Raw genomic sequence first — 14330 nt, 5'->3', positions numbered from 1 at the left:
GCTGAGAATGGGGGAATTGATGGCTGCTATCCTTGTAGATCCCCTTCCAAAGCCACATTTTCCTGACTTACTGGTTTGATGAACCTCATGGAGTACACTGCCGATTCTTGATGTCACAAACTATGTATAAATTTACTATATATAGTGAAACTTCTAACACTGGGTCTCAGTTACATGAGGAGCACCCAGGTAAGCTACCTACAGCTCACTCCTAACATGCACAATTGCTGTGGAATTAAGACACCTTGGTGAACGGGCTTTATCATGTTTGCTACCACCACTTCTCGTCTCCTTCCTTGGCTCACTGTACAAAATGGAGCAGTGCCATTCAAAGAGGAAGTTGGACGCCAGGAGTGATCTATCCAGACCAGACCCAAACACAAAATATCTACTTGGCAATATTATTTTTCCTCACCAGGAGAGGCTATGTGGCATGGAGCTTACATAAAGAATCTTAGTGTTTATTAATATTTTAATTGTATTCTTATTGTTTTTAAAACTTTCTTCCAAGCATAATAAATATTTGACCATTAGTCCTTCTATAGCCCTGGTGAAAGGATTTCACAGGGAGGAGACTGGGTTCAGACTGGTTTGAGGCCAGCCTACGCTAGTGTGCTGGGCAGCTGAGAGCTAGCTAGTGCTCACCTTTGGCTGGGAAAGGCCCTCCTGGTTCCTTAGCAGCAGCCTTTCTTTCCGGTGTGCCCAAATTTTAAGACATTTAAAATTTACATATTTAACAGTAAGACTTAAAAAATCTCCAGTGAGAATGATGTATTTTATGTTAAAGAGGAAAATCATCCTTACAGGGTAATCCTACTCAGTAATGACGAAAGCAGTATTTCAAAACTCACCTTTCTAAGGACTTGCTAAAATGTGGACATGTGGGAAGGGACATGACAAATGCATTACATAAAGAATTGCTGCCTGAAATTTAATGTTCGCATGTCCCTAAATAAATGAGCTTCTAAAAACCTAGACTTTGAGTCTGTGCCTGCGAAGCAAGAATGAGGAATGCAAGTGTATTCCTCTGAGTATCTTCATGACCAGTGGAGTGGCTGAATAACTGACCAGGCCTGGTTATCCATTTTATCTGAAAATGTGGGTCTGGTGACTGGAGCCTGTGGAAGTGGAGCAGATGAGAATGCGGGGCCCACGATGGGATAGTTGACTGTCTTAAGTAAAACCTTGAGAATTCTTTTCCTGGCACTCTCTCCTATTCACTCACCCCTTCCTTATCCAGCAGCATTCTCTTCCTGGGAAGGGCGGGGCTGGCCTTGTCCTACTACCAGCGTGTGGTCACTTGCACTTTGTATAAAGTCAGCCCCCTTCCTGTTTATCTCCTGGTTCTCTAATGACCCAGACAGAGCATGGTGTTAAGATCTGATCTGTCCTTTGGTTTTGCAGTTTGGTGCAGCAGATCCCGCCCAGCCTGCCCTGGGTTTGGCTTGGCTTTTGGAGACACTGCTCATTTCGACTGACCGGAAACAGATCATTTTGGCTGCCACAGACACACCAGATTCAGGAAGGGAAGGAATGTGAGGCTCAGAATCAGTGTTATCTAGTGGAAAAGTAGCAATTGGACTTAAATTCAAAATCACTTCCCTGCAAGGAAAAAAAAAAAGAGAGAGAGAGTATAGGTGAGGACCTAAACCATAGGATTCGGCCCTAAAATGTTCTTTTCTTCTGGTATTTCTTTGTAATGCAGAGGCTCAGGTGGTATTAATCCTCAAAGAAACAATGGCAGAGCCCTGCAAATGAAAGTGAGTTACCTCTAGAACACGGTCTAAAGCTGATCTCAGCAGCGAGAAAACCCCGAGTGGATTTTTGCTCCTTAGTAAAGAGTTCTCTTTTCCTTAAGAAGATCACATATCCATCATAAAACCATGTGTATTTTTATCACACTTTTCTTCTGGAACATGCTTTTAGTGACATCTGCCTCAGATGATGGCCATTCTACCCACTCAGTACAAGAATGATGTCTTCTTGGAAGTTATAATAAAACTGCAGACATTTTATGATGGGGGAAAATTCAATTCCCAAAGTCTGGATTAGACTAAAATAGTGGGCTAAATCATTCTACCCCTGAAAATTTCCTATCTTTTAGGACACTGTTATGGAGATTTAATAATCACTAATGTCCTTGACCTTAATTTGCTGCTGAAGTATGGTAGATAGTAGTAATTTTGAGAGCTATTTGGTTTTTTTGTTTGTCTGATTGGTTGGTTGTGACTACAAGGAACATGAATTTACAATATTGATGTTTCCAAATCTATGTGAGGATATCACCTATTTTTACAATAAAATGTTTGGGTTATTTTTCTGATTATAACAGGTAATTTATGTTCTTTATAGAATATTTTCAGAAGTAATAGTAATGAATTAATAAAACAAAAAATCACATATACTGTAAACTTATTTCCCAAAGAGATCTACCATTAATATTTTAATATATTTAAATTTACCTTGCCTGATCAAGCGGTGGCGCAGTGGATAGAGCATTGGACTGGGACGCAGAGGAACCAGGTTCAAAACCCTGAGGTTGCTGGCTTGAGCGCAGGCTCATCTGGTTTGAGCAAGGCTCACCAGCTTGAACCCAGGGTCGCTGGCTTGAGCAAGGGGTCACTCGGTCTGCTGTAACCCCCTGGTCAAGGCACATATGAGAAAGCAATCAATGAACAACTAAGGTGCCATAACAAAGAATTGATGCTTCTTATCTCTCTCCCTTCCTGTCTGTCTGTCCCTGTCTGTCCCTTTCTCTGTCTCTGTCACCAAAAAAAAAAAAAGTTATATTTAATGCATTTTCTTCTATTTTTCTGTGATCACATATTTTTAGAATAATTTTTTTTCATCTGCTTTTCTGTATAACTTATTTTCAGGGTTAGTACATGGAAGCAGGGTCATGTTGCCTCTTATGCTGAAATGGCATTTCTAGGTTGTTTCTAAAGGACTTTCTTTTGAGAATCTACAATCTCTATTAGAAATTGAGCCCCTGGCATTAATTCTGTTTCTAATAGGCATAGGATTTAAAATGGATGTTACTGACCAGACTCTTCATTCAGGGAGGGTCAGTAGATTTCGACTCTGTATCAAGTTGATGGGTAGAGTAGCTGCCCAGAACACACTTGACACATGGCTGGGCTTTGCAGGAACATGTCACAGCTATCTGGGAAGGCCTGCCACGAATGTGAATGGGGGAGCCATGGGAACAGAGGAATCACAGTCTGCACTCATGAAAAGGTGACCTTTTAGATGCACTAAAATTCAGTACCTCAGCTACGTAAGGAGATATGAGAGATCATAATTTCTAGTTTTTCACGTTGGTTCTGATCTGCAAACCAGCTGCTAAGCAGTTGGAGCCACTTTCTTGATCAGCAGTAAGCTGTGCAAATATCTAAAAGTCTGACTTGTAGTAATTACGTATGTAACATGAGATGTAAGACTGAGCATTTTACCTTGACTTCCAAACAATCTTAAATGAATTAAATGGATTTGAGGGAGAAGGAAAATGTAAATAAACTCACTACTTTATACAGTATTCCTTATTTTAATTCAGTTCAAGGTTAAATTAGAATGATTATCGGGTCATTTAAACTCTGTTCTGATGAAAAGGATAATTCCCTCTTGCTGTTCTTAGAGACTATTTGGTGTTAGAATTGTGTTGGGCTCAACCCTTTGATGGCATCTCAGATGCTAAAGAAATTACAAGGGCAAAGCAAATTTCCTTCCCTTTAATACATGTTTTCCTTATTTCTGCGCCAGGTTGCAGAAGCAGAGTTTGTACCAGTCCCAACCAGGGACACTGGAAGCAGAGGCTACTCCGGGATCCTCAGTGAAGGATCCCGGGGAAAACTCCCAATTCAGAACATCAACACAGCAAGAAGTGAGCTGTGGTATACATCCCTCTCCTGCGGCAGGCAGTGCCAGGGGGAGCCCGCGCCGCGACCCCGCACCCCACCTGGGGCCTGACAGGTCCGTGAGCAGAAAACATTCAGCTAAGCACAAGGACAGCGGAGACGACAGTTTGAATTGGTTTGACTTCATAGCAGCTCATCAGCTTGAACCTAAAAACACTATTCCTGTGTCTCCTGGTTGCAAAGCACATGGGGGGGAAATGGCTTTGAAAAAATCCAGCAAGTCTCATGGTAAGGAAAAGAGTGAGCCAGACCAAAGGAGCATACTGGAAACTGGACAGCTTCCAGCACCACCAGAAACAGCAGCTCCATTGAGGCCAGAGAGTGTTGAGGGTAAACAGGAAAAAAAGGCAGCAGTGGCTTCTGAAACAGCGGGCCCTGCTGGGGAGCCAGACTCCGTGCTGACTCATCACGTCCCCAGGGAGCTGCACAGGCTGCGCAGGGCGAGGGCGCGGGCACTGTGCAGAAGTCCCGCCCGGGCACCTGCCCAGCCCTCCTGCCCTTCTCCTGCTCCATCCAGACCTGTGTGTAACCCAGAAAGAACGCTGGCAACTCCCAGAGGAAAGAGACAGAAACCCCTCCCCCCGGTGGAAGAGCCTGACCCTGAGAGTCCCCCTGTGGCCAAACTGACAAAATTTACTTTCAAACGGAAGTTAAAACTGACCCACTGCCCTGACGACCACAGCCGGGTATGCCCTGGCACAACCGACACAGCAGTTCAGAGTCCGAAAATTCCCCAGCACGGGCCAGGAGGAGAAGTAGCTGTGCCTGTGAGGAGTCCAGGAGAGTCGCCCTCTGCCTCAGGAAAGGGCAGCTCAGACCAGCCGCAGGGGAAGGCAGTGGAGGGGTCACCGCAGCCACCAGAGGAAGCCGGACCTAGAGAGGAAAGGGAACAGGCCGCTGGAAGGACAGTTTCTCAGCCTGAGCCTCGGAATGAGACTGGGCCCTTGCGTCTTCCTTGTGAGACAGACAAAAAGGAAGAGCTTTCGTGCAGTAATAAAAGCACCAAGGTTCATGCTGGCACGTTAGCCAGACTGGCCAACTTCTCCTTTGCTCCCTCTTCCGAATACAACTCGGCTGCCCTGCCTCCTGAAAGTAAGCCCGGGGGCAAGAGAGGCCCCAGCCCTCCTCCCACCACCACGGCCCCGGTGCTCTGCAGGAAAAGGAAAACTTTTCAGCTGGAGGGGTCCACTGAGAGCTTCTATCTTTCCAAAAAATCTCTCTTCACTTTACCAGAACTAGAAGACGAAGCACTAGATTTTGATTGGGATGAAGAAATGAGAAAAAAGCCATAATCATGAAAAGTTTGTTGGTCAAACTGCATCCTCCCCATCTTAACACAGCACCGTCAGCATATCAGCATGGTGTTTATATATGCACAGAACCGCTGGCCACACTGAGTACCATTCTGAATGCCAGCTCCCCATCAGGTTTTGTAATTTCAGGTTTATCTTCATGATGCAAAAAGTTGTTTTATTAATGTAGGTCAGTATGTTAGCAGTGCTTGGATTAGTTGACACTGCATAATTTTGTGGTTGGAGTACTTGCATTCCCGAAGATGTTTCTGTTTGTGGTTTTTAAGGGGTGAGTCTTCCCAGGATTTCTTCCTTCAGTCATTCAGGAGCAAATGTCAGGAAGGTAGTGCTCAGAGAGCTAGCAAGATAGATGCACTCTTCTACTTTTTCCTTTTTTAAAAAAAATATATGATATGTTCTCAGTGTGGTGAATATTTATTATTATTTTCCAAAATCATGATTTTTCTAATATTGTTTTTGTGTTTATTATGTGTAAGATTAAAGGTGATTAATGCTTTTCTTTCTTTGAGAGACATCCTCACAATTTCATTGTATTCCTAAAGATCTGGTAACTGGTCTAAAAGTAGCTTTCTAAAGTACTGACCTTTTGAGTTTTTATCTTTTGGGACTTCTCTTCAACATGATTTACATCCTGTAGTTGAAAGGAGAGGGTATGCAGTAGTCTCAATCATGTACCATGGCGTCAACCTAAGTAGTTAATCTGGAAATGTGATTCCTGTTGTTAGGACTCACTGGTCTTTAAAACCAAGCAAACGGCTGTGTTTGGTAGTAACCGAGAACTCAAGCCTTGTCTTTCTCAAGTCCTTTAAAATCCCTCTTCTCTGGATTCTAGCAGGGGCCCTAGGAATCGATAATTAATCCAGATTTATCTTCTGAAGTATGGATTTGTTAAAAAAAATAATATTCTTTCATTGTCTGAGGGACTTTTAGAAATGAAGAACCCCCAAAACTGTATGTACTTTTGTTTAATGATCATTTCATTAAATTTATACTGAAAGAACTAGGAACCCCAATTTCTCTTGAGCTTTTATTTAAACATTAATTCCAAATTAATTAAATTTTCTGAAGAATTTTAAGCAGGGAATACAGATTTAGTATGGATGAGTCTTTTAAAATCTTTAAAAACCTTAAACAGCTGATGAACGTCATGTATAAGCAGTAATAAAATTTATTATTGAACATTCACTTAAACCTTTTTTAAAACATCAAGACTGTGGTTTGAATAATTTATTTCTGTACATACTTAATGACTTCCTACTGTAGTATGATTCTTAATGTGATATAGTCCTAATCTTTCAGTATTAGGACTTTTCTGGGTTTCAGTATTTTTGCTGGAACTAAAGGAAAAGTATCTGGGTTTTGACCAGTTATCTGTTGGCCTGGACTTGGTCTAATTGTGTGGACCAGGGTAATTCAAACATGAGCCACGGTTGAGCTGACTCTTTTGTTTTGTTCTTTATGGTACATTTTTACTTCCTTTTCTTATAAATTTTTGTCTTTGAAACTTGGTGTCTTTGCAGTAATGATGACATCCTCTAACCTACTGATTTATCATTTAGGGTATTTTGATTTGTTCTTTTTTATAATTCAAAATGGTTATATTTCTTATTGAGAATCTTGATCCTGGAACTTTTTTTTTTTTTTTTGTATTTTTCTGAAGCTGGAAACGGGGAGAGACAGTCAGACAGACTCCCGCATGCGCCCAACCGGGATCCACCCAGCACGCCCACCAGGGGCGAAGCTCTGCCCTCCAGGGGGCGATGCTCTGCCCCTCCGGGGCGTTGCTCTGCCACGACCAGAGCCACTCTAGCGCCTGGGGCAGAGGCCAAGGAGCCATCCCTAGCGCCCCAGCCATCTTTGCTCCAATGGAGCCTTGGCTGTGGGAGGGGAAGAGAGAGACAGAGAGGAAGAAGGGGGGGTGGAGAAGCAAATGGGCGCCTCTCCTATGTGCCTTGGCCGGGAATCAAACCCGGGTCCCCCCGCAAGCCAGGCCGACGCTCTACCGCTGAGCCAACCGGCCAGGGCCTTGATCCTGGAACTTTTATTTCTTAGTAATGAGGGATTTGGTTTAGGCAGTTAACTTGTTTCTTTAGGACATTGAGCAATTCATATTTTAATATAGTGTTGAATTATCTCCCTTAGTTACTGTATATGACCAACATGTCACCTTTTTCTCAGTTATTTGCATTCACCACATATATTATTATTTGTACTAATAAAGCCAATCTATTTTTTATTTTTGTAATTTCTGCCAAGATTATTTTGCCAAGTTACAAGTTTCATGTGTTCATTTCTCAGTGCTTACCCAGATAAAATAACTATACAGGCAGTCCCCAGGTTACAAACAAGATAGGTTCTATAGGTTTGAAAATGTCTAACTATTTATATGCACAGGAAGGTAAAAATAAATATCTTAAGTTGCATTTAATAGGTAAATGTACCTGTTCCAACTTCCATACAAATTCAGCTTAAGAACAAACTTAACAGAACCTACCTCATTCGTAACCCAGGGACTGCCTGTATAGGTAAATATTCTAAACTGACAAAATTATTAGAAGTACTAATATATTCAGTGTGAACACTCCCTTTCTTAACCAAAAAGTTAAACTTGTGTCACAGCCTACTTTTGCATTATGATTACCTTGCTGTGCTTGTGTTTGATGCTCAAAGTCTTACAACTTTGTCAATAGGAAGTCCCTGTGTGTTGACATCAATGTTCTTTTATGACTGACATTTCTAAAAGCATCCATGCTATCCAAAAACACAGCATGTTGCAAACCTGGTTTGATACTTTTCCCTGTCTCGAATCATAGAATCAGCTACCTCTGAGGCACTGTATTTCCTTTAGAGGCTAATGGTGGTAGAGGCCAAATTATGTGATTTCACAACAACTAATACTTTCTCTTACATGGAATTTAATGTAGCACATAGGTGTCTCAGGGAAAATATGTATAGTCTCAGAAGTCCTTCCTATATCTGGTCAGTAAAGGTAAGTATAAAAATAACAATTCTGAATCAACATATCAGAATATGTTTCAGGCCAGTGGACTCCTTGAAAACGTTTTAATAATGTAAAATTATTTAAACATAATAAAAGCTATAAGTAATTTTCTTTGTGAAAGGACCAAACCAGATATTTACTTCTGTTATAACTATATAAAGAATTAAGTTTTCTGACACTAAAAGAAATGTACTAAAATTTATAATAGGGATTTTATTATTGTAATGTTTAGTGTTTCTTAAACACATAGACAAAACAAGCATATTATTCTGGGATATTTAACTCTGGCTGACTTCAACAAAACTTGAAACTCTTCCTGAGGGTATACCAAAACTTTAATAATGGGGATCTCTTCTTGGTTAATAAATTTTAATTCCAGCAAACCTACACATTCTTTTTTTGTGTGTGTATTTTTCTGAAGTTGGAAACGGGGAGGCAGTCAGACAGACTCTTGCATGCGCCTGACTGGGATCCACCTGGCATGCCCACCAGGGGATGATGCTCTGCCCATCCGGGGCGTTGCTCTGTTGCAACCAGAGCCATTCTAGTGCCTGAGGCAGAGGCCATGGAGCCATCCTCAGTGCCCAGGCCAACTTTGCTCCAATGGAGCCTTGGCTGTGGGAGGAGAAGAGAGAGACAGAGAGGAAGGAGAGGGGGAGGGGTGGAGAAGCAGATGGGCGCTTCTCCTGTGTGCCCTTGGCTGGGAATCGAACCCGGGACTCCTGCACGCCAGGCCGATGCTCTACCAATGAGCCAACCGGCCAGGGCCTACACATTCTTTATGTATATACTGTACTTGATTTTTCTGTCTTTCCCAAGGGCTAAGCTTGCCTAGCTGGTAGAATTACTGGAAAACTAATTCTAGGGAAAATCTCAGATCAACCTCAAGGAGGATCCCTAGAGCTTGTTTTTAGCCAGTGGACACATAACATTGGGGGGTTCCGACCAGCCTACCCTGAGAGTCTAGTCACAGGACTAGTCACTCTAGTCCACCCTGGAGCCAGGCTAATCTTTCAGATGCAGCTTATCAAACAACCTAATTCCAAATTTAACAAACTCATAATGTGGAACACGAGGCCAAGGCATATTCCTGTGTTCAGAATAACATCTCGTGTCTGCTTTCCATATTTTTAACATTTAAGAAAGATCAAAGAAGGCCCCTGGCTCACATTAATTCTCGTTCCACTATGGGATTTGCTATTTGTGTCCCATCCTGCAGGTAGTATAGTGCCTCAGGTATGTGGGGGGCCAGTACCCATCCCCTTCCCCTTGCTGTCACCCAGAGTTATACAGAAAACACATCCTGTCAGAGGACAGACACAGGAAGCTGTGGTAACTGCCCCCTATGATACCCTCCTCAGTTCTTATAGTTCTGCTGTCTCCCCTCTTCAAGATTTAAAAAAATATGTCTAACAGTAATATTTGTAGACGTGAACTTAAAAATGTTAAATTAGACTTAACGAAATTGATGTATGTAAACATTCAACGTAAGCCAGGAGCGGAAATAGGATATATACTCTGGCTTACCAAGAAGTAGGGTGTAAGATATTTATCTTGTGAGCACAGATGGTTTTTAGGCTATTTATGTTTGGTTGGAACCTTAAACCTTGGCCAAGTTGAACTACCAGAAAGCAAGCATTTGAAGCAGATGCGTTTTTTTGTAGGACAAACTTGGTCTAATTTAGGATTTTTTTTTTAATTAAGTGAAAGGTGGGGAGGCAGAGAGACAGACTCCTGCATGCACCTTGACTGGGAACTACCTGGCAAGCCCCCTACCAGATGATGCTCTACCCATCTGGGGCCGCTGCTCTGTTGCTCAGCAACCAAGCTATTTTTAGCTCCTGAGGTGAGGCCATGAAGCCATCCTCAGTGCCCAGGGCCAACTTGCGTGGAACCATTCAAGCCATGGCTGCAGGAGTGGGAGAGAAAGAGAGACAAGGGGGAGGTGTGGAGAAGCAGATAGTTTCTCCTGTGTGCCCTGACTGGGAATTGAACCCAGGACTTCCACATGCTGGGCCAATGCTCTACCACTGAGCCAACCAGCCAGGACCATCTAACTTTGGATTTTCATAGTACAACAAACCAGTGTTGAAATAGGTTGCTTAATATTTCTGATCCAAATTTTTCAGTGTGTGCTGATGCATAAAGGAGATTGAGTAGCAAAGCAAACCTCAGAATTGGGCAAATTGTGTTCTAGAACTAAATGATCACTGACTGCAGTGTGACCTTAGTATCTTCAGTGAGCTTGTCTGTAAAAGCAGAGGATTAGGCATTTCTGAGTCAGGCTTTTGTTTGTTTGTTTGTTTTAGATTTAAAGATATTTAATGCAACATTCTTCATCATTAAAGTTGACATCTGAGAAAACCATGCTGATGAATCTATACTCTGATTGGTAACTTCAAATTTTAATTTTTGGTAGATATAAAAGCAATTGTAAGAAGAAAGGTTGTTACAGATGGGAAAAGAACAACCATGTGATTATATTGATAATATGGTGAAGGTATTAGTAGATAGCAGTGCTTTCCTAACATCAGTCAGCAAATATTAGAGGTGTCTGTATGTTTGCATGCAAGTGTGTACTTGGGCCTAAATGAATCTGAAAGGTCTGTGAAGCTTTCCTCAGTAGCTCAGCTGCCCTGTGATCACAGGTTAGTTGAGTATAAATAAAGGCAGTGCAGTGGAACAGCTGGGTGAACAGCTGGTTCAGTTGCCGGGGTCACCTCATAAGCCTTGAGGGCACTCCTGCCCTCTCTTTGAGCCAGGTATTCTTGAGTTACAAAAAAAGGAAAACCTTGCAGGCTAGCTGAAATAAAAGTGAGTTTTCTCTAAGGGTACATCAGGGAGTCTCATTAAGGGCAGGAAAGGAAGTCTAACCAGGCTACATGGCCCTGGAACTGGAAGGTTCTCTCAGCCTCTCCCAGCGTCCTCAAGGTCCCTGTCATTGCCTCTCTTGGTGAGTTACTCCCATTTGCTGTCCCTCTCCAGGGTCCTGCTTTATGTGCTTACTCAAGGCTTCTCTGCTCCAGGTACCTTGTGACTTCTGATTTGCTCTGGGGTCTGGCTCCAGCTGCGCCTTTCTCCGACCCTTCCAGGTAACGCACTCACCTTCATCTTACGGATTCAGGCTCTGTGTTCTCCTTGGTCCAAGAGGAAAAGTGGGAGCGGCCTGAGGGGGCAAGTGGCCACCTTGTACAAACTGCAGCCAGAGCCTCAAGAGTGTGCGGTGGGAGGCAGCGATTGGCATCTATCACACCTAAGTCTTCACAAGTATTTTGATTATAGGTTCTATACTTTCACAACCTTTGTGTGTCTGTCAGTTCCTGAGTTGCGAGAGCATGCCTCTAAAGGCACTTGGGTCATCTTTCCTAAGGAAGCCGTGTAAATGCCTGACCTGACAGCGACCAGCTGTTTTCAGGATTGCCAGCCACTCTGGCAGTGATGGAAGAGCAGCTTATATTACAGGCCCCAGAGGGGGCTGTTCATTGTCTGGCTGGGTTTCAGGCATCCATTTTCCTGTGCATAAATTGCTCACCATAACTACATCATAGTGTTTAGAAATACTTAGATGGGAGTATGTGAAGAATATTACTCTGAAATATAATTTAGGAATAATCTCTGCAGTTGAGATACATTTTAACATTTTCCAATCTTCAACTTTATCACTGCCAGCAAACCAGGGACTAGATCCTGATGAGAGGAAAACACATGTGTTACAGATCTACTTTAATCTTTTTTAGAATTATGGGTAGCCCAGAATAATTTTAGCTTGATGATTAATGTACTATTGATCTTTAGGGATCCTATTTTATCATATTTGTGGGATTAAACTGCTTTTTACAAAGGGGAACTCAAAGCTGCCTTGAAGGACCTAGCATGTCAAAGGGGACTCAAAGTTAGTGGGGAATGGCCCTGTTGCCTGGGCCATAAAAGACACCTGTGTGTAGACCTTATCCTTCAGACCTAGGAAAGATGGAAAAATAAAGTATCTGCATAACACAATCCATCCTTGAATGGAGAGGTGCCTGCCTGGCTCTGTCCAGTCATTTTTCTTGCTAATATCATATGCTGAAGGTTACAAAAGCAATAAAACTAATTTCATTATAATTAGATATGTAGATATTATAATACATTTTTCCAAAAACATTAAAACAGGCTTAAAGTTTTTTAGAAACATTTTTTAGTGCTTAGTTTTCAAAACAATGCATGAGAACACTTCATTTTCACAAGTAATATTCATAATTCAGGTGATATCCCATTTTACAAATGAGGAAAAGCCTCAAACATTTAAGTGATTTTAAAAAATCTTTAACATACTTATTTGAAAGGATTAAAATCTGGAATATATATTTTTTCTACCCTCATTTTTTATTTCTCTATTAAAATATCAATTGATAAAGGACAAAAGTTATCTCCAATATTTAGATTTCTTAGTATGTGCTAGTTCTTTTTTTAAGCATTTTTTGATACGTAGGTGGAAGGATGAACTTGTCGGCATAAGACTGCCAAACCTGTAGAGAATTTTTAAGAGTTTATTTCAGCCAAACTGATGGCACATGCTGGGGAGCAAGCGCTCTGATGCTCTGGATAGAGAGCAATTTTGCAGCTTCTTTCCTGCATTTGAACTTAAGGAGGGAACTGTAAAGCCAGTAGGCGCGGCCACCATCACAGCCGCCTGGCCCATGCAGGTTCACATTGGATTCGGATAGTTGGTAATGGAACAACGGGGCCAATAACTGGTGGGCCATCATCTTTAATCCTAGCTTGCACCCGGCAGGCAAGTAAAAACACACACTGGGCTCCAAAACCCACTCATTCAGCCCTCAGAAAGCTACTGACTTCTCTGAGTTTCCTAGAATCAAAGGTTTCTAGCTCACCAGACTTTATTCATCTCTGTTCCCCATCTCCTTCTCTCTGCACAAACTCTACACAAACTGGCTTCTCCTTTAGCACTCCACCATCTTGGCTGCTTCTCCTGGCCTCCTCCTCCACGTGGCCTTTCTCTGCTCTCCTCTCTAATGCTAATCTCAGGAACCTAGAGAGAGCAAGCTTCTGGTCTGCCCCACTTTATAGTGTAGAAATCCAAACCTTTAATCCAATATACAAACAAGGAAGTCTCCGACACAAAGTCACTTATCTGAGGCATAATGGAATTCCTCATGAGAGAGTACCACCCCACATCATAAAGGGTGGGAAAGGCTTAGTCTTAAAACTAAGCCTTAGGCTATAGGAATCCTGCCTGCTTACAGCCTGTCCCCCACACCCAATGCAAACTATAAGCGAGCAAACATATATATCATATTTATAAACTTATTTGACCAACATTCCACCCCTTTTGCTGGCTTCACAATCTAAAGCACAGGTATTCCTGCACAAGAAAATTAGGCACATTACCCAAATTACAACAAAATGACAAATCATACAATTTCAACAATTACAAAGGTACATTTCACCAGTCTGAGCACTTTGCCAAAACTGCAAAATGTCCTCGACCTTCTTTCTAGCCATGGGAAAAGCTTCCCAGGGCAGGGGAGTGCTTCCAGCAAAACCATCCCCCACCCCTATCAGGGTATGTCACATTGTCCAAAATCCGTAAGTCCATCCAACAAAGGAGCCAGTGCCCACTTCTGTCATAGTCCAGGAATCAGTCCACGCACATGGGACCTCAGCCACCCTCCTTATCCCTGCCATCCTGGCAGCTCTTACACTATCCCAAAGAGGAGCACATGGCAATGGCAGTCAGCATTTCTATCTCTGCTCCAGAGAACATGATGGCACCCACCCCTATGTCCCCAAATGGCAGACCTGCCAGGGTCATAGCAAGTACTCCTTGCTGCTGGGCTCTCATCTTCTGGAGACTGCGGATCACAACTCCAGCCCAATTCTCCTCATCTTCCAAAGAGGAACTGAAAACACCAGCTCCCGTTGCCAGGCACAAGCCCTGGGCTGCCGCCACTTTCTGCTCCACAGACCTTGCAGCTCCGGCCCTGGCCTCCTGCTGCTGCTGGCTCTTCACAACGTCCAGGGCAAACTGCAACTCACAAACCTGTGATTCCTCCTCCAGTGGCTGTTCCATTTCTAGGTGAATCTCGCAAACCTGGTCAG

At 42.7% G+C, this 14330-nt stretch overlaps 1 protein-coding gene across 2 annotated transcripts in view; it reads left to right on the top strand.

Annotated features, from left to right (window-relative positions):
- MCM9 (minichromosome maintenance 9 homologous recombination repair factor) overlaps positions 1–7973 on the top strand; it is a 73962-nt gene extending 65989 nt beyond the window's left edge. For both annotated transcript variants that reach the window (XM_066248476.1, XM_066248475.1), the window contains exon 13: positions 3760–7973. In XM_066248476.1, coding sequence (XP_066104573.1) covers positions 3760–5206 — 1447 coding nt within the window. In that variant the 3' untranslated portion in view covers positions 5207–7973. The remainder of the gene's footprint in view (positions 1–3759) is intronic.
- Positions 7974–14330: the final 6357 nt, after the last annotated feature.

The sequence above is a fragment of the Saccopteryx bilineata genome, chromosome 12 (assembly GCF_036850765.1).
Source record: "Saccopteryx bilineata isolate mSacBil1 chromosome 12, mSacBil1_pri_phased_curated, whole genome shotgun sequence".
NCBI lineage: Eukaryota > Metazoa > Chordata > Mammalia > Chiroptera > Emballonuridae > Saccopteryx > Saccopteryx bilineata.
Note: the sequence above shows the minus strand (reverse complement) of the source record. Positions and strands in the feature narration are given on the sequence as shown.